The 21,109-nt window shown below is 38.4% G+C and overlaps 1 protein-coding gene across 4 annotated transcripts in view; it reads right to left on the bottom strand.

The window, feature by feature from the left end:
- The window catches only part of TTC29 (tetratricopeptide repeat domain 29), a 108,174-nt gene extending 89,508 nt beyond the window's left edge, over positions 1-18,666 (bottom strand). Inside the window, exons 1-3 of one of the 4 annotated variants that reach the window (XM_034401488.3) lie at positions 18,371-18,666; positions 8,140-8,234; positions 1,523-1,606 (exon numbers count right to left, since the gene is read on the bottom strand). In XM_034401488.3, the coding sequence (XP_034257379.1) occupies positions 1,523-1,606; positions 8,140-8,228 (173 nt within the window). In that variant the 5' untranslated portion in view covers positions 8,229-8,234; positions 18,371-18,666. Of the gene's footprint in view, positions 1-1,522; positions 1,607-4,422; positions 4,766-8,139; positions 8,235-18,370 lie in introns of those variants that run through there. The other 3 variants (XM_034401487.3, XM_034401485.3, XM_060686868.2) reach the window with 3 other exon arrangements.
- Between the last annotated feature and the right edge of the window lie 2,443 nt (positions 18,667-21,109).

The following is a 21,109-nucleotide window of genomic DNA, read 5'->3' as shown; positions in this document are numbered from 1 at the left end:
ATTGGATTCTTTTCTTAGCGGTGTGATCATTGTTGCATGTTGCTACAGGGGCTGGACTGGGTAAGTGGGAGAGACAAATTCTAAATAGTTATATAAAAAGTAGGCTTATAGGAACAAGACACTGAAGCTGTATAGGTGGGAGTAGAGAGAGACAAAGACAAAGGTTAGGAGATAGAATGAGGGAAGAATTTACCACAGTGGGACAAATGCCACCAATAAAGATTACAAAGCTACAGTAAGGCAAAGGATGTATCACTTTTATTCAATTTCCAACTATAAAAACTATAGCAGAGTCAGAAATAAATCGGCTCAGCTCACAAAACCAGAAAATATAGAGAGATAATCAAGTCTATAGTTGATCCCAATGTGGTGCAGGTACTAGCACAGAGGTAACCTTAGCAGTCTCTCATCAAAAGCTTTGAAGATTTTTTTTCTAAATAAGAGAGCATTTTTGCCCTATGTCCTCCATAATATGCAACCTGAAGCATGATCAAAGGGAATCATTTGGGACTCCATCAAAGATTTTCTTATCAAAAAAAGCAAGAGGGGAAAGGCAGAGGGCCAGAGTTGTATAGTTTATTGATGGGCCCATGCAAGTTATTTTTCCAGAAACCAAAGAAGCATACATTCAAGCTCTGGCATTGGAGTTCATAAAAATCATAAAAAACTTCTATAATCCTCAAAAGAAATGGCTTTCTATTATATGACTGATTATGTCAAATCAGTGCTTTTTGAAAGTTCTTTAGGGTTCAAGAGTACCCTTTAAACTCCAGCTTGTTTTAAAAACAAGGCAATGACTTATTTTTAATGACAGAGTGTATAATGAAAATAATACCATAAAAAGAAAATTCAGGAAACTATAAAAAATAGCTGCTCCAAGTTTGCAGGCTTAAAAACAGGATCATATTTAATCTGCAGTGATATTTCTTTTACATGTATTTAAAGTATCAGTGGCTAAAGCAGCAATTTCTGAACAGAAAATGAATCACTGCAATAATTTTAATAGCATAAGCAAACAAGAAACACTTTTGAAAATTACTAATACTAAAATGTTACAATACACCCAGTTTTAAAATGTTATACAATGCATTATCTATTTTGCTATTGCATGAAATTATTTTTCTCTTAGGAGTTTTTAAATCTATCTTTCAAAACGCTCATGAATTTCATAGAGTCAATTTTGCAAACAGTAGTTGTATTTTGGAAATAAAAGTTCATCCTTGAATGGCTTGCAAACATCCATGAAAGAAAAATATATGTTTTTAATGGCTAATAGATAATCAAATGCTGTAAAAGCACTAGTGGTTCAGTAAATCATTTACCAAACATAGACACTGATCTAACACATTTAATATATGCAAGATAAGTAGTGTGAAACATAATTATTTAATATCAATTTTAATTTTTAAATGCCATGTTCTTCTGAAAATTGCCCGAGGAACTTCGGATATCAATGAATAACACTAGAAACAAAGAAAATAATAAAGTTGCAGGATAAAATTCTCAAAAAGATCTTACTTACGCAGCAGCCTCTTGTTTTGACAATCCTTTGATATGCATGGCCAAATAACGATCTATGGCATTTTTTCCTTTGATCAGATGCATCCTAAATTTTTTAAAAAATAAAGAATACTGAAAGATGGCTTAATATTACAATACACTCCATGTAATAGGAACTAAACCTTGCTCAGAGAAAGGCAGGTATGTATTGAAATATTGATGAATTCAAGCATATTATAAACATGTACAAATATAATTTATTTTTTTAATCCAAATCTATCTCAAATCTTTGTTTTTTGTAGATTAATAAATGTAGCTTAGGGTAAGGTGACCAGATTTTAACATTGGTAAAGAGGGACATTGTGGGCGTGGCTTATTTTGTGGGCGTGGCTAGCTGATCATGTGACTGGGTGGGCGTGGCTAGCTGGTCATGTGACTGGGTGGGCGTGGCTAGCTGGTCATGTGACCGGGTGGCCATGGCTATGTGTATAGGGTAAGGTGAACAGATTTTAACATTGGTAAGAAGGACACCATTGTGGGTGTGACTTATTGCGTGGGCATGGCTTGGAGGCCATGTGACTGGGTGGGCGTGGCTAGCTGGTCATGTGACCGGGTGGCCATGGCTGTGTATAGGGACTACTCAGAGGGCTTAAAAGTCATTTCTGACAGGTCCTCACACTTTTGACTGGTCCTCACACTTATGACCATCCTCACATTTATGCCCGTGCAGTATTCTTAACAACCATGTCACTCATTTCACAACTGCTTCTCTTCACCATGGTGACAAGATAGGGCAAAAACATAAGATGTGAGGACAGTCGTAAGTTCGAGGACTGGTCAAAAGTGTGAGGACCAAGCAAAAATAACTTTTTCAGCCCTCTGAGTAGTCCATATGCACAAAAGGACTAACCAGAGGGCTGAAAAAAGTCATTTCTGACAGGTCCTCGCACTTTTGACTGGTCCTCACACTTATGACCATCCTCACATTTATGCCCGTGCAGTATTCTTAACAACCATGTCACTCATTTCACAACTGCTTCTCTTCACCATGGTGACAAGATAGGGCAAAAACGTAAAATGTGAGGACAGTCGTAAGTTCGAGGACTGGTCAAAAGTGTGAGGACCAGGCAAAAATAACTTTTTCAGCCCTCTGAGTAGTCCATATGCACAAAAGGACTAACCAGAGGGCTGAAAAAAGTCATTTCTGACAGGTCCTCGCACTTTTGACTGGTCCTCACACTTATGACCATCCTCATATTTATGCCCATGCAGCATTCTTAACAACCATGTCACTCATTTCACAACTGCTTCTCTTCACCATGGTGACAAGATAGGGCAAAAATGTAAAATGTGAGGACAGTCGTAAGTTCGAGGACTGGTCAAAAGTGTGAGGACCAGTCAAAAATAACTTTTTCAGCCCTCTGAGTAGTCCATATGCACAAAAGGACTAACCAGAGGGCTGAAAAAAGTCATTTCTGACAGGTCCTCGCACTTTTGACTGGTCCTCACACTTATGACCATCCTCATATTTATGCCCATGCAGCATTCTTAACAACCATGTCACTCATTTCACAACTGCTTCTCTTCACCATGATGACAAGATAGGGCAAAAATGTAAAATGTGAGGACAGTCGTAAGTTCGAGGACTGGTCAAAAGTGTGAGGACCAGTCAAAAATAACTTTTTCAGCCCTCTGAGTAGTCCATATGCACAAAAGGACTAACCAGAGGGCTGAAAAAAGTCATTTCTGACAGGTCCTCGCACTTTTGACTGGTCCTCACACTTATGACCATCCTCATATTTATGCCCGTGCAGCATTCTTAACAACCATGTCACTCATTTCACAACTGCTTCTCTTCACCATGATGACAAGATAGGGCAAAAATGTAAAATGTGAGGACAGTCATAAGTTCGAGGACTGGTCAAAAGTGTGAGGACCAGTCAAAAATAACTTTTTCAGCCCTCTAAGTAGTCCATATGCATAAAAGGATAAAGCAATAGAGAGGGATGAAGGAAGGGAAGGGAAATTAGAGTAGGAGTGAGGGTAAGAGTGGGAGGAAGAGAGGAGGAGAAGGAGAAAGGAAGAGGAAGTAGGGAGGAGAAGAAGAGGGGGGGAAGAGAAAGTAAGAAGGAAAGAAAAAAGAGAGGTGGTAGGTTTGAGGAGAAAGATTGCTGTACAATAAAAAAGATGAAAGGGAAGAAAGCCAACCCCAAACAAATATAAAGATATTAAGATAAAGAATGAATTGTTAAACTTTAAAGAATAAAAGAGAACAAATATGAATAAATAGCAGTAATTAGAAACACACATACAAACATACAATTTATTTTCTTTGAACAGAGTATTTGGCCGGTTCACAAATTTAAACAGTGTTTAGTCACTTCAATTAAATTTACAATTTCTATATTTCCTTTTTGCCATATTTATTCCTCATCTATTTTTTTAAAAAAACCAATATTACCCTTCATCCTCATCTCTAATCTTAATCAAATTCAATTTTTCCCTTCTATTCTATATTATACCTCTTCCCATTGTCATCTATTTTTATATCCATCCTCACATTGTTAAATTATGTAATACAGTTGTTTAATACAAATTCAACATTTTAATATAAATCAATTAGTTATAAAACTATCTTTTTTGTATATTAATCAATATGAACATGAATATTCCAATTATTTCCATGCAATCCAATTTCTTATAAATCAATTAATTATATTTACCAATAATAATAAACCAAATAATTTCCCCCATATATTCCTCAGAACCACAACTTAACCATTTCTGCTTTCAATACAATATACAATTAATAGTATCTCAATTATTACAATTCCCTAGTTAAATACAGCTTTTTTTTCTTTTGTGTTTTAAAATCTTGAACTCTCCTCCTAAATTTCCCATTGTTTGCAGTTTTTCACCTACCTTTTTTGGGGAGGAAAAATAAAAATAAAAATAAATCTCTCTCTGCCTCATTTTGTCACGTTGCACCAAAGATCCTGGTTTCGGTTTCGTTTCTGCAGCTTAGCTAGGGGAAAAAAAAACTGCTTCAGGAACTCTTTACACTGATTGCCTGTAGGGCGGCCCTTTGAAGCCCCGGGCAAGAGTTTAAACAGTTTTTTTTTCTTCTAGCCATCAGCTGGGGCTCAAGAGGCAGCGGGACTGAGGAGGCAGAATGAAAAATCGGGACTTTTTTGAAACGCCGCGGGACGCGGGACAAATTGCTAAAAATCGGGACTGTCCCGCCAAAAGCGGGACGTCTGGTCACCTTACTTTAGGGGGATAAAATCACTGCTTTCATGTTCATTGTCCACTTATCAAAGCTTATTATACTTGTCTAGGGCATGCAGAATGAATTTGCTTTCTTAAGTGAAAATAATTGCCAAAGGATATTGTCTTAGACAAATTACAAAGTAGAATAGTGGCAGAGCATTGGATGTGTGTAAATCTTAATAGAAGGTTTCCTATTGGGTGATCTCAAGTTCAGGGGGAAAAAAGGCATCAAGCAATGTACTCATTCTAGATGAAATTGCATTTTTCTTCGAGAAGCAAATGTATAGCTTTAAAATTAAATTACCTTAATTAAAGGCCAAAACAGTTGCTGTGAAAACAAAGGCCTATGTTAACTTCATAGTTAACTGTCCTTTCCTGGACAGAAATAGTGTAACTTATACATTGCTAAGATCTGAGAAGACCCAAGTGCAATTCAACCTTCAGCTATGGAAGCTCAATGGGTGGTGTAGCAAATATTAATCATTTTCTTGCCCATCTTATTTCAGAGTCATATGAAGCCCTCAGAGTAGCCATACTAAGTCTTTAGGAGGCCATAGATCTTCAAGTAGCAGATTCAAACATGAATAGCAAGTAAAAAAATGTTTTTATAACCAAAAATTACACAAAATTCATAGGTTTATACAAATATTCTTTAAATAGATTACTATAAATTCCTGAATAAGAGATAAAAATATGTATGAATACAAGCATCTCAGTCATAAATATCCAATAGAGTACAGTTCTTTGTTAAGCATACTTAAAGCAATAAAGTCATATTGCTGGGCATCTTAGGGTATAAAAATAACCCAATTTAAACATTTCTCTAGTTGACACCTGTGCACTTACGCTGTATGACTTTTTCCATTTCCACTTTATTTTTAATTTTCTGAGACACTCTGTATGTATGTAATGCAAACATAAATTGACAAATTAAGGAAAAAAAGAATTTATTTGCCATCAGATCTGCACAGTTAGATTATTACAACATTGTACATAGATCTTTACATATGGAAATATATCAAACTAATAAAGTATACTCAGAATTAACATGGTCTTACAATTCAAAAAAGATCCAAGTGTAACTTCCTTGAAGTGAAAAATGTTAAGGAATTGGTAAGGAATCTCAGACTTATATCTATTTAGAACTAAGTTTCATGGTATTAATTCTGTATGACATTATTACTCTTTCCCATCCATCCATATTTTAAGGTTCTTTATTCTGACAAAATATAGCAAAAATGAGCTGTGTTATATTTCTGTTTTCTTGCTCATTACGAACAACGTATGGTAAGAGAAACTATTTTTTCTATAAATATTAACTACTTTTAGTAATCTTATAAAATAAAACTTACAACACAGCATTTTTAAAAACTGCAAACTTGGTATGTGTCAGCAGTTCCTCTAATTTCCAAAGAAATGTACAAAGGCTTATATAATTTCTCTATTGGAAAATGTGGATTATTTTTCGATGTTCTATGGATTTGACATTTATGCAGTGTAAAAATAGATACAATACTAAAAAAACATAAAAGCAATCTGATTTTAATACTTATATGTATATACGTGTAAAGTTTCAAAATACTGTCCCAAATCTCACAATAATGGGCTTTACAGAATTCATCACAATCAACATCAGTTGCAACGGAGAGGTTACAAATAAAATGAGGGAATAAAATTTATCCCCAATAACAGCTGTCTGAAGAAATAGAAAATGTAAATTAAATCTCTAGAGCAGTGATGGCAAACCTATGGCACAAGTGCCAGAGGTGGCACTCAGAGCCCTCTCTATGGGCATGTGCACTGTCGCCCCAGCCCAGCTCCATCGTGTTTCTCCCGCAGGGGGAGAGAGAGAGAGAGAGAGGGAGGGAGGCAGGGAGGGAGGGAGGGAGGGAGGGAAAGAGAGGAAGAGGGAGGGAAAGAGAGAGGGGGGAGGGAGGGAGAAAGAGAGAGGGGAGAGAAAGGGGTCGAGAGAGAGGGAGGGAAAGAGAGAGAGGGAGGAAGGGAAAGAGAGGAAGAGGGGGGAAAGAGAGAGGGGGGAGAGAGGGAGAGAGAGGGAGTGAAAGAGAGAGGAGGGAAAGGGAGAGAGAGGGAGGGAGGGAAGGAAAGAGAGGAAGAGGGGGAAAGAGAGAGGGGGAGGGAGGGAGAGAGAGGGAGAGAGAGAGGGAGGGAGGGAGGGAAAGAGAGAAAGAGGGGGGAAAGAGAGAAGGGGAAGAGAAAGAGAGAGAGAGAGGGAGGGAAAAAGAGAGGGAGGGAAAGAGAGGGGGGAAGAGAGGGAGGGAAAGAGAAATGATATTGTTGCTAAACTTAATATTTCAAAAGCAGAAAAAAAATGAAGCGGCATAAAAGTGCACTTATCACGTTTCTCTTAGAACTCTGAACGCTGCATTGCTTATCATTATTTTAGGTAGTAAAACCTCATTATTCAGGTAAAATTGCCATGTTGGCACTTTGCAATAAATAAGTGGTTTTTGGGTTGCGGTTTGGGCACTCGGTCTCTAAAAGGTTTGCCCTCACTGCTCTAGAGCATAATATGCTGCACTATTAATAACTACTAGCTATTTATAACAAGTGCAATTTCAAAATGTCATTTTGAATTTTAACAGCTCTAACAGCGAATAACAAACGAGACAGCGTCCAGACCAAAGCGGATCACTGCTGATTGAGCGGCAAGGCAACTAGCAGCCCCTTAGCGCTGCAAATAGTATTCAATGTAATTTCGCTTCTATATAATGTCAGCAAGCTATTGAGTAAGCAGCAAGGTGGCTAGCAGCCCCTTAGTGCTGCAAATAATTAATTAATTTCAGCTTTATAGTGCTGTCAAGCCAGCTAAAAAATAAGCGGCAAGGCGACGGGAAGCCCCTGAGCGCCTAAAATCTTTGTGAGGCAATTCCTTTTAGAACAATGTTTAGCTACAGCAGCCCTCTATTAGATTAGAAAACACCAATTAAATTTATAAATGTAAGTATTCAGTAATATAATAAGTCAAATTCACTACAATAGAAAGCACTCCAGTCCTACCACATCGACTGAGTGAAAAAGACTGAGCATGCGCAGATGGTGGGGGCGGAACCATACTGCAGAGGGAGAGAAAGATTTTGACAAGCACTCAGTGGAACCAATCGAAAAGAGGATAACCCAAGAGTGAGGAATGTCGGCGCAACGATGCATGAAAATACATAATTTAGATTCTTACTATGGCTTGGTTACTATATTAATTTTTTTTTGTATCTATGTATACATTTATTTGCAACTGTAGATTTTAGCAAGATTGTAACTGTATTATAATTATTCTGTTATTAAATTTTAAATGTCAAAGAATCACAAATGAACTGAAAAGAAAGGTAATAATTTTTTTTAAAAAATGTATACCTTGCAAGAGGCGGTGAAGTGCATCTCATATCCTCCATACTTGGATGTGATCTGGGACTTTGTATAGGTATTCGAGGAAAGAAACTCATCTTGAACTAAATAAATATAGAATATTTCAAAAATTAGCATCAGATAGTTCAATTTGCATAGACATTCCAAATTTATTCCAAATATTTGCTGACATAAATATTCAGACATACATTAAGACACCTTAAATCCCATCTGACAATAGTATAAATGATGCATAATATAATCAAGGAGATGTAAATTCATCCTCTGGCCTAACCTCTTATCCATTTGACATTCCTAAATAACAGACACCCTTGCTCTCAATTAATTCATTTAAACACATTTCCCCTGCAGTTCTACAACCCGAACACTTTCTATGAAGCATGTTGAACTTTGAGGTATAGCTTCTATTACATTAGAATTAGAATTATGATAGTGAAGAACTAAAGTTATAAAATGTTTTTTATAAAATCAATTTTGTCAGTACTTAAGAACTAAATTTGTCAATACTTAATTAAGATTTAAATATATCACGGAAGAATGGAAAATTGAGCAGGTAAAGATCTGCATGGGCAAACCCACAATTTTTTTCCTCTGTTTTATTTGATATTATTGCTATTATTAGTTTTAGTCCTGAGCTTTAGTTTTAATCTATTATTAAGTTTAATATTTAATATATTAAGATTAATAAACGTCTGTTTTACCATCCCCATGACCACAATTGAGTCCAAAATTTCTGTTGCTAAGTGAGACAATGGTTAAATGAGTTTTACTTCGTTTTACTACCTTCCTTGCCACAGTTGTTAAGTGAATCACTGCAGTTACGAAGTTAATAACACGGTTATTAAATGAATCTGGCTTCCCCATTGATTTTCTTTGTCAGGAGGGCCCAAAAGGTGATCACATGACCCCAGGACACTGCAACCGTCATAAATATGAACCAACTGCAAAGCATTTGAATTTTGATCACATGACTATGGAAATGCTGCAACAGTCAGAACTGTGGAAAAACGGTCATAAGTTACTTTTTTCAGTCATTATATTTGAATGGTCACTAAACAAATGACTGTAAATCAAGGAGTATCTGTACATTAAGTATCCAAATTTTAAGAGTTCACAAGGACCCAATAATCTCGGTTTTGTATTATTATTTTTTATTATTTACCCTGTTGCCTTACAGTATTGTTTTTGTTTTTGTCTAGGTTTTTTTGTTACAATGGTCACTGATCAAAATAAAGGAAATTTTAGGTGATTTGTGGTACAATATATCTACTTATATAAAAATCTGCACTTAAATTGTAGCTATCACTAAAAATAACAAATTATGGATAAAATTAGTGCATGTAAGACTATTTATTATCAATTAATTCCCTGCAATAATAAGATAATATTATTATTAGTCTTGTATGAAACTGAATCAGCATTTATTTTAAGCAGAATAACATCAACAACAGAGTAAAACAAAGTAGACTTGTCAATCATTTTGGAATTCATAAGCGGTAAAAGGATTTTCTTTATTTTTATACATGATACTGCACTATTTTTCCAACATACTTAGCTTATCCTTTGTACTGTTAAAAATTGCAGCTGCCACTTCCTTCCTTTTATACCCCTGTGATCTGACAATCTTAGCAGCAGGAGTACCCTTACTCTTAAATTTAGTTTAATGTAGGTATTGTAAATCCTGTTGGCAGGCCTCAAGACACAAACATTTAATAGAGGCAGAAATATAGCTCAACAAATCCCAAAGGGATATTCACTAATTGTCAGAACTATTGTAAGGAAAGATATAGTATTTCATTTTAAAAATAGAACAAATTTATCAGAAGAAAAATATGGTTTTAAATGATGGAAAAATAGTGGGTGTGTGGGTGTATGTAAAATTAGTAATATATTTAGTTCAGAATTGGCAAATCTTTCTCCAATGAGAAAATTCCAGGCAGGTTCCAGGACCAACACAAATTTATCTGAAATTAGGGAATGCTGGCAGTTCCAATCTCTTCCTTCCACAGCCATTCTCTCCCTTTCCTTTTTATTTTCTATTGTAATTTAGACAATTCTTCTTGCTCAGTATCCTAATGGACCATGTAGCAGCTTGTCAGCAACATTTCTTAGCTGTTATTATTTTTCAATTAAAATATTCTTTATTAATTCAATTTATTGAATTGATATCCTGCAGCAATACTCACAACTCCCAATAGTATACCAGATATGAAAAGAAAAGAAAAATTAAACCATCCACAGTAAGACTAAAATATAAACAAAGAGAGACAGAAATAGAGGTGTACATAGAAAAATAGGAAAAATCGAACTTTTAAAAATATTTATTTCACAGACTTATAACCCCCCTACAATTTTAATTTTAATGGCACACAACAATAAAAGGCAATAAAATAAAATAAAAGGTTTAAAACATATTATCCTCCTTCTTTGAGCGAGGGTGTCCTGCCGGCTGCCTTGAAAGAGGCGGTGGTGAGGCCTCTCCTCAAGAAGCCATCCCTGGATCCGGCTATTTTGGCTAACTATCGTCCAGTCTCCAACCTTCGCTTTATTGCGAAGGTTGTTGAGAGTGTGGTGGCGCGACAGCTCCCCCAGTACCTGGATGAAGCTGTCTATCTGGATCCGCTCCAGTCCGGCTTCAGACCTGGGTACAGCACGGAAACGGCATTGGTCACGTTGGTGGATGATCTCTGGAGGGTCCGGGATAGGGGTTATTCCTCTATCCTGGTCCTATTAGACCTCTCAGCGGCTTTTGATACCATCGACCATGGTATCATGTTGCGCCGGCTGGAGGGACTGGGAGTGGGGGGCACTGTTCTGCGGTGGTTCTCCTCCTATCTCTCCGACTGGTCGCAATCTGTGTTGACAGGGGGGCAGCGGTCGACCCCAAGGCGCCTTGTTTGTGGGGTGCCGCAAGGGTCGGTCCTCTTGCCCCTCCTGTTCAACATTTATGTGAAGCCGCTGGGTGAGATCATCCGTGGTTTTGGGGTGGAGTTCCATCAGTACGCTGATGATACTCAGCTGTACATTTCCACCCCAGATCATCCCAATGATGCCTTGGAAGTGATGTCCCAGTGCCTGGAGGCCGTGCGGGTCTGGATGGGGAGAAACAGGCTTCGACTCAACCCTTCCAAGACCGAGTGGCTGTGGCTGCCGGTGTCCCGGTATAGCCAGCTGACGCCATCGCTGGTTATTGGGGGCGAATCATTGGCCCCCACGGAGAGGGCCCACAACTTGGGTGTCCTCCTGGATGCGCGGCTGTCCTTAGAAGGGCATATGACAGCCGTGGCCAGGGGGGCTTTTTGTCAGGTTCGCCTGATACGCCAGTTGCGCCCCTTTCTGGACCGGGACTCCCTACGCATGGTCACTCAAGCACTCGTCACTTCTCGTCTGGACTATTGTAACGCTCTCTACATGGGGCTCCCCTTGGGATGCACCCGGAGGCTCCAACTGGTGCAGAATGCGGCTGTGCAGGGGATTATGGGAGCGACGGGGCGCTCCCATGTGACTCCTCTCCTGCGCAAGCTGCATTGGCTTCCGGTGGACTTCCGGGTGCGCTTCAAGGTGTTGGTGATCACCTTTAAAGCGCTCCATGGCTTAGGGCCAGGGTACTTACGGGACCGCCTTCTGCCACCAATAGCCTCCCACCGGCCGGTTTGCTCCCACAGAGAGGGCCTCCTCAGGGTGCCATCGGCCAGACAATGCCGGCTGACGACCCCCAGGAGAAGAGCCTTCTCTGTGGTGGCACCTACCCTATGGAACAATCTACCCCCAGAGATACGAGTGATCTCCGACCTCCGGATTTTTCGTCGGGCCCTAAAAACTTATTTTTTTCAGCTAGCCGGTCTGTCCTGATTTTAGGGTTAGTTTTAAAATTTTAATATTTATTTTAATTGACAAGTTTTAAATTATGGGCCAAATTTATAAATTATTTTAACTTTATTTTTAACTGTGATGTTTGTATAGATGTTTTTTATCTGGCTGTTCACCGCCCTGAGTCCGAAAGGAGAAGGGCGGTATAGAAATTCGAATAAATGAAATGAAATGAAATGAAATACACAAACAAAATAAGCAGGTAAAAGCAACTTACAAGCAACACATAATTGAGACTCGAAATAATAAAAATATATATACTCTCATCATAGAAAGAATATATCTATTATGACAATCCAATGCATGGAGGTGTAAACCCAAATCTTCGTGGCTCTACATGGCCTTAGGGCAATAGGGTTAGGACAGTAGGTGAAAATCACTGGAGTGCTTTCCAAAAAACTTGTTTTCGATACAGTCTGAAAGCCATCCATAGGAAAAATAATCCAGATCTGTGCAGAAAAATCCTTCCAAAATACCAGCAAAAACATACCACTAAGCTCCTTCTGGTCTTATCTCTCCTCATTTTCAGAAATGTGGGATCATAAAGATTTTCTCCCTTAATGCTCTAGTCAGTTAGGTTGATACACGTTGGAAGAGGCAGTCCAAAATATGTCTGTTAAATTATAAAAGGCTAGACATGTTAAAATTAGGATTCTTGGTATATATGTTAGATTCCAGTACCTGGAACTGAATTGATGCATGGACCATAATATTTGTATTATGTACTGTAATGGGTTGTGGAAAGACCTTGGGAGATGGAAGAAAGAGCTGCCAACTAGACAACTGGCATGTAAAAGATTTTTCAGCTCACAGAAGGAGAGTAGATTCAGAAAGCATTTCAGAAGAAACCCTCCCTAATTTTCCCGAGAGTTAAAGAAAAGGAAGGGGTGAAAATTCTATTAGTGTAACCTTACAATAGAGTAATATTTATTTCTGACTCTGCTATAATTAATATGAAATTGAACAATACAATAGTCATATTTATGCTTCTTATCTGGACTAACTTGAAGAGTTAACCAATTATCATAGGTAGTTCTCACTTATTGACTACAATTGAGAGTAACAACTGTGTTGCTGTAGAAGAAGGAATGGCAGAACTGGAGGTGGAGTGAAAAGAGAGATCGGCCTGGAATCCTTAGGTAGTGATAAGTAAACTAAGTCCAGCCCTTCTCAAGTGCTATTGATCTTTATCTAGCTTTAACCCGGTGCTGGCTGTTAATTGAGAAGATTCCTGTGTGTATGTTTTTAGCAATTAATCAACTAAATTGAACCTTCGCATGTGGACTTGGTCTTTTGTGTCTGAAGTTCTAAGTGACATTTGTAAAGTGAAATTTCACAGCACCACACCGATGTATGATGTCAGTTCTATCTGCGATCATTAAGCAAATTACCTGTATAATATCCCATCTTTTTTTTTTTGTACAGCTAAAGGGAATGTACATAATACTCCCACCTTATATTTTTCCCATAACAACAACTTGTGAGATGGATTGGGCCCAAAGTCATCCAGCCAACTTTCATATCTTTCATATCTAAGGGATGACTAGAACTCTCTCGTTCAACACTTGAAACTACTATGCCTAATGGGTTCTACTGGATCAGTAAGACTGCAACAGGCACACCAGTCAAATCTGGAGGAAGGACACTCTAATTGTGACCTCTTACCCAAGGAGTCCCCAACCAATGATGGTGGAAGAAATATGAGCTGATATGTATACTGCACAAGTCAAAAAGAGGGTTGTGAAAATATTTACAGACCCCTCGCATCCTGGACATAAATTGTTTCAACGCCTACCCTCAAAACAATGCTATAGAGCACTGTACACCAGAACAACTAGTGACAAGAACAGTTTTTCCCCTAACGCCATCACTCTGCTAAACAAATAATTCCCTCAACACTGTCAAACTAGTTACTAAGTCTGCACTACTATTAATCTTCTCATCATTCCTATTACCCATCTCCTCCCACTAATGACTGTATGACTGTAACCTTGTTGCTGGTATCCTTATGATTTATATTGATTGTTTCCTAATGTGATTTAATTCCTTATTTGTTCCCTTTGACTATCATTAAGTGTTGGGAGTGTTGTACCTTATGATTCTTGATGAATGCATCTTTTCTTTTATGTACACTGAGAGCGTATGCACCAAGACAAATTCCTTGTGGGTCCAATCACACTTGGCCAATAAAGAATTCTATTGTATTCTATTCTATATTCCTAGGTGGAAGAATATTATTAGGCTGTCCTACTGCTTTCTACTGTGTTACCTTGGAGTTAACAGGGCCCTAAACCTGACCAGGCAAGTCAGTACTGGTGGTTTCCACCTTTGACCATCCTTTATTCTTGACTCACATACTATAGAAAGAAAGCCATTAGTCTACATACCAAGAGACAGAGAAAAAAATAGGCCATTCACTTGCCCAGAAGATTACTCTATATATAACTTTCTCTTAGGGCTTGAGCATAAGATAGAGAGATTGTATGACCTCATTTGTGAACTCACCATATATCGCAAAGGCCATCTTTCTTTTCACTGGAACAGTGGAATAATTAGAAAAGATGGGTGGCTAGAATGGATGATGGAAAAGGCATATTTCTTTTCTCTATCAGAGAATAAAATACAGTAGCATGCAAACCTATTCATTGTACATAAATTCAATTAAGTGATTTAAATAATTGTGCTGCAGCACTCAAGTGTCTTTTACTATTATTTCCCAGGAAAGAAAATGGGAATTAAAGCCAAAATCAGTTGTTTCTGTGGCTCTATTAGTCCCAAATGGGTACCAGATGCTATAGTTGCCCACTATTAAGATACAGGACAATTAGTCTGGTCTAGATTTTTCTGATAGGAAAAGCCCATGTAACAGAATATTTGCCATGAAATAGAATCAAAATAGAAAAAATGATGATGTATTCAGTTTCAGACTAAAATGCAAATGCTGGCATAGAAAAAGATAACAAATAATTAGATGATATTATTAAAGGAACTTTAATAATATAGTCTAATGAAGGAACTTTAATACCATAGTTTAATGAAGTCAAATAAAATATAAGATGTCAAATGAAAGCTAGGTAAACATCTCAGAATAGGCAAACTATACAATGTATTCAAAAGTGGTAACATATTATCCAATATTATTCAAAATGCTACTCGGACCCACTATATGTTAAAATAAAATTTAATCCGCCACCTAAAACAAAAACAGCCAGATCTCCCTAATAAATTTGGTTTACAATGTAGTGATCTTTTTAGTAGTGTCCCTGTGATGATTAAATTCTTTCCAAAGGGAAATAAGTCCCTACATTCATAAATGTATACTAAAGTTAGTAATATTCTTATTACATTATTATAGTTCCATTATTTTTGTTATGGAATATTATTTTATTATAGATTGTTTTCATTGATGCTTTAATGGAAGACAATTTTTATCCCTTTGCTGGAGGAAGAAGTGTCTAAATATTACCTCTGTAGCTATCATGATTAAATTTATAGGAATCATAGCAATTTTATAACTTTACTACAGCAAAATTATCCTGCCCTCCTAAGCAGTTCAAAAGCATGCAAATGCAAGTAGATAAAAGCATGCAAATGCAAGTAGATAATTAGGTATCACTTTGGTGGAAAGGTAACAGTGTTCTGTGTCCCTTTTTTTTTTTAATTTGATTTATATGCCGCCCTTCTCCGAAGACTCAGGGCGGCTTACAATGTGCTCAGCAATAGCCTTCATCCTTTTGTATATTTATACAAAGTCAGCTTATTGCCCCCACAACTGGGTCCTCAATTTACCTACCTTAGAAAGGATGGAAGGCTGAGTCAACCTTGAGCCTTGGCGAGATTCGAACCCTGCAGTAATTGCAGGCAGCTGGTCTTAATAACCAGCTTAATAACAGGGTACCTTAAACCCCTGTACTACCAAGGCTCTTGCTGACCACATGACCATGGACAATGCTGACTCCCTTGGCCAAGAAATGGAGATGAGCGCTGTGCCCTAAAGTCAGACAAAGAAACCTTTACCTTTACTTGAGAAACAGATCACATGTATTAAAAATCTGTGTAATGTTTTGCTAATAATTGACAAATCATCTCTGGATTAAAGATAATACACACACCCCTGAGAAACCAAACTGGTTATAAACAGTGCTTGTACTGTTCAGTATTTCTCTTTTATTACAATGGAAGGGAAGAACATCTAACAAACGGTTCAGTTTCTTATACAGTGAGGTTATACTTAAAATTATAAAACTAAACTATAACGTTAAGGTCTGCAAAGAGCAAGACATGTGCCTTATTCTTCATTAAAACAAAGAAATAGGATTAAAGAAGAAGAAATGTTAATCTCAAAAGGCATTCTATGCTCATTTAGGACATCTTGCTGTAATAAAGGCAGTATCTTAGGTCTTTTCCACACTGCAACCTTAAACTGCTCAATCATATGCATAAACAGGCAGGAAATGAGGTCAACTGAAGAAATTCCACTTCAACATCTTCTTCTACTTAGTCAATAGTGATGGCCTGGGGTTCTGAATGGGCTGTGTTTCCACAGGCCAAATTGTGGCTGTCCCTCTACTTTATTCCTCCCACTCCTGTTGTGAAAACAAGCATCAATAGCTTCTCTTTGTAGTTTAGTTTAACTTTATTAATTAGACAACTGACCATATCAAAAGCATGAAAATGCAACATCAGTTGACAAACTACAGTCAAATGGCTCCTTTTCAATAGGAATGGGTGGTTTTCACTGATAGATCTTTTGTCTAATTCTCTTCTCTTGTAGTTGACATCTGGCAAACAAATGGTTTTAGAATTCAGCCAGTAGGCTGAATTCTAAAAATTCAGCAAATATCACCTGGTAATACTACGAAGTTTAGTAAACTTGATAAAGAAAAAAAGTATCATCAGAAGGGGGGCAGGCAACTCATTTCAAGAGAGCAACTCAAGGGGAGGGATTGTTCCGGCCACAGCTGGAATGGAGATAGTTACTTACAATGGAATAAAGTGTAGCAGATAAATTGGACAGCCCAACTTGTGTTATCAGAAAATGGAAATCACTCCTTTTGATGTGGATGGAGGTTACCTTCTCAAAACATTGGGGACAGGTTGAAGACAATGTTGCATGTTCTAATCTTGAGAAATTGCTAGTGGTTTGAACTTCTAGTTGGGACAACCTAATTGTGGAAATTAAACCACTGTGCCAAAGGGAAAGGCTTGTTATCAGCATGATCCTTGGTTGTGTTGAGTGTTTGATTATGGCTTTTATCATTTTTTTCCAGCTGCTGGAGTTTTATGTTCTGTTGTGTATGTATTTTATCATTTTTAATATTGTTAGTCGCCTAGAGCCATCTATTTGAGATGGGCAGCAGAGAGAGAGAGAGAGAGAGAGAGAGAGAGAGATTGAGATTCTCTGAAGGGGATGTCTAATTCTTTTGCTCTTTTACTTGTTCTCTCAGTTTATACCAAGAAGACCACATTCCTAAAAACTTCTAGTTAAAGGCATTTTCTATATTTTCCTTCAAAAATATAAAATATATTTTTATATTTGAACAAGTTAGATAGGCAAAAGGGAAGCAACTATTGTCCATAATGTAGTGCATTCCTTAAGTAAGACTGAGCTGAAAATTATCCCGCCAACTGACTTATTAGACAAACCACAATAAGTCAGGTAGTTTCAGTCAATGCTCTTTAAAAAGGTTATGGGTACGAAATATAACCTTGGTGGGGGGGGGAACACCCATATGTATTATTTTATTTGCTTGGAGATGTTTTTAAAATATTGACAGCCGCCTTAAGATGCTGGTCAGCATCTCATCCTGCCTACAACGAAGAAGAAAAGGCACTGCAGCCCTTGCTGGAAAGATCCCGTGCAGATGGTCGGTGGGTGACCTTAATTCAGGGAATCAACCGTTAGGAAAGTGAAGTTGAGTAAAGTTGAGAACGATCCCTTTACGCTTTCTTCAGGAGCCGCAGTCCCGGGCTGGCAGTTCCACCTCCTTCGTGGAAACTCCGATAAGGTGCTTTGTGTTTGTGTAATGGCGCCACGCGTGTTTGCAGTATCTGAATGCCGTCCTTCCAGAAGCCTTCAGCGTCCCCATTAAGGAGCCGCTTACCCCACTCGGCTCCCGGTGCCTCAAGGCCGCGAATCCTCAAAGTAAAGAGAAGCCACTCGTTGCAGCAGCTACTCTTCCCTCCTTCCTCCAGCAATGCTTTCTTTCCCCCGATAGTTACAACGGCTCCACGTCGCGTTTCCCTTCTTCCCTCGGGGCACAAGCGGAGGAGCATTGCTGACCAACAATGATCTTTACGCGCAGAGACGCCCACCCCATTTCTAAACGCTGCGCCGGCACACACGTACCTCGGTTTATATCAATCCACTCGAGAAGAAGACGGGGAAAGGGCGGAACGGGCCACGCAGGAGCTGCCCCGAATCCCCCTGCCTGATCGCCAGCGTCCCTAGGGGAAGAAGGACGCCTCCTCGTTACTATGGTAGCGGGGCGGACCCTGGAGGGGGGGGCGGGACTCCCGAACGCTCCGCCCAGCACAAGCTGAGCCTTCTGTTTCAGTGCTGCGTGGGGTTCCGCCGAGGCGCCTTTCATCCGTGGACCTCTCAGTCCACCTTCGGAGAAGGTGCCTCAGATGGTTGAAGCTGCTGCTTTGAGGTGTTGTCAGCGTCGCTAGTCATACCTGTGTGGTTCAGTTGCGATCAACAATGAACAGCGTTTATTTATCACCAGCGTGTATGATTATGCGTTTTGTTTTGTTTCGTTTTGTGTTTGTGTTGTTAGGTTCAGCTTTTAATGTTCATACTAATCTAGGAGGTCAGAGTCAGGCATGGATGGCATGGCATAGAAGTCTAGTAAAATAAATAACAGTTTTATATATATATGCATATTCTTTCTAGCCAGGTTTTACCTACATAAACTTAGTTGTTCTACAGCCCTAGGTTCTGTGAAATCTCATTCACAAGTTTCTGGGCCTTTTTTCTGCTGACAAACTGCAACTCTGTGTTGCTCTCTGGGAGACAGAGTTGCAGTTTGTCAGCAGAAAAAAGGCCCAGAAACTTGTGAATGAGATTTCACAAAGAATATGCACATAAAAGCCTACGAAAAAGGAATATATATATATATTATAATGTATGTATGTATGTATGTATGTATATATTGAATTTTTTTTTATTTTTAAACAAAACTTAAAACATAAAAAAATTATCATCCATTACAATTACAGAAAGTGTATTGATTGGTTACGTATCTTTTGTGCTTAATCCTCTATCCAACATTTTCTTATTTAACAGTTTATTACATTATTATTCTCATTTACCAATTATTTAACAGTAAATTGTCCTCTATAAGGGGAAAAAAAACCCTTTATATGTTTTATTATCTTAAATAACAGTTATATATTGATCCTTTACTGATTGTCATCCAGAGGTGGGTTTCAGCAGGTTCTGACCAGTTCTGGAGAACCGGTAGCGGAAATTTTGAGTAGTTTGGAAAATACCACCTCTGAGTGGCCCTGCCCCCATCTATTCTCTGCCTCCCGAGTCTCAGCTGATTGGTAAGAAATGGAGATTTTGCAGTAACCTTCCCCTGGAGTGGGGAGGGAATGGAGTTTTTACAGTATCCTTCTCCTGCCATGCGCACCAAACCATGCTCACCAAGCCTGGCCCCAATCTATTTTCTGCCTCCAGAGTCCCAGCTGATCGGGAGGAAATGGGGATTTTGCAGTATCCTTCCCCTGCCATGCCCACCAAGCCATGCCCACCAAGCCATGCCACACCCACAGAACCGGTAGTAAAAAAAGTTTGAAATCCACCACTGTTGTCATCCAAATGTTGTGGACTCTTGGCAACCAGATATTTTTCTCCATGATGATCTGTTCCTATCTTGGTTCTTCAGGTCTTTCAACGGTAGCCCCATTGCCACTGTTACTGACTCCCTCAAACTTGCTAACTGGTTATCATCCTCTTCATAACTCTCAATCTTTCCCAGCGCTGGAGCCTTTTCTAGAGAGTTGGGTTTTCACATAATGTGTCCAAAGTAAGATAAATTGACCATGGTCACTTGTACCTAGAGTGAGAAATTCTGATTCTGATTTGTTCGATGATTCATCAGTTTGTTTTCTTAGCTGTCCATGGTATTTTCAGCAGTCCTCTCCAGCACCAAAGTTCAAAAATGCAATTCTCTTCCTGTCCTGTTTTGTCAAAGTCCTATTTTCATTTCCTTTGAGGGTCACAAGGAATATTATAGACTGCACATGGGTGCAGCAAGATCCAGAGATGATCTGAACAAATGGTGGATTCTGCTCTTTGCGGTTGTGGTGACATGCAGAAAACATCACATACATATTACCTGTCCTTTGTGTCCTGATCAGCGTACACTCAAGGACCTCATGAAAGCGTGACAGAATGCAATTAATATTGCTAGTTTCTGGGCAAAATCTCTTTAATTTGTACATATTTTAATTTTGTATTTTAAATTTTATGCCCTATAGTGTGCCTTATTTTAATTGTGATGCTTCTGACACAAATGAAGAAAGTGGTAAATCCTATATCAAACTAATTGCAACCAACTCTTAGTATTCTTTGATATGTGTAGTATATCTTAAATCATTTTAATGACTTTTTAATCTAAGATCAAAAGAAACTCATTTTTAAATGTAATATTTGTAGAGAAAAAAATGACACCTGGAATCCTAGAGTTTGCAGAGCTAAATAGTATCAATTTCAACAATTTCCTTAAACTTCCCATAAAATAGATTGCTAGTTTAGCAGTGCCACTTGTCCCGTGTGCATGCCTTCAAGTCAGTTTTGACTCTTAAGCAAATACATGGACAGATCCATGAAGTTTTTTTGTAAACATTTTCAGAAGTGGCTTGCCACTTCCTTCTTCCTAGGCCTGAGGTCACCCAGCTGTCTTCTCTGCCTAAGGCAGAATTACAATTCATGTTTGCCTGACTTATAGCCCAGCACCTGTAACAACTTAATGCCTCCAAAATCTCTAACAGCTGTGTAACTTCAAAAACACAAATAGAAGGGTTTCCTATGGTTCACAAACATGGTTAGTGCAAATGAAGGAGCTCTCTTTGAAGAAGG

Source organism: Pantherophis guttatus, chromosome 8 (assembly GCF_059756535.1).
Source record: "Pantherophis guttatus breed Tessera chromosome 8, ASM5975653v1, whole genome shotgun sequence".
NCBI classification, from domain to species: Eukaryota; Metazoa; Chordata; class Lepidosauria; order Squamata; family Colubridae; genus Pantherophis; species Pantherophis guttatus.
Note: the sequence above shows the minus strand (reverse complement) of the source record. Positions and strands in the feature narration are given on the sequence as shown.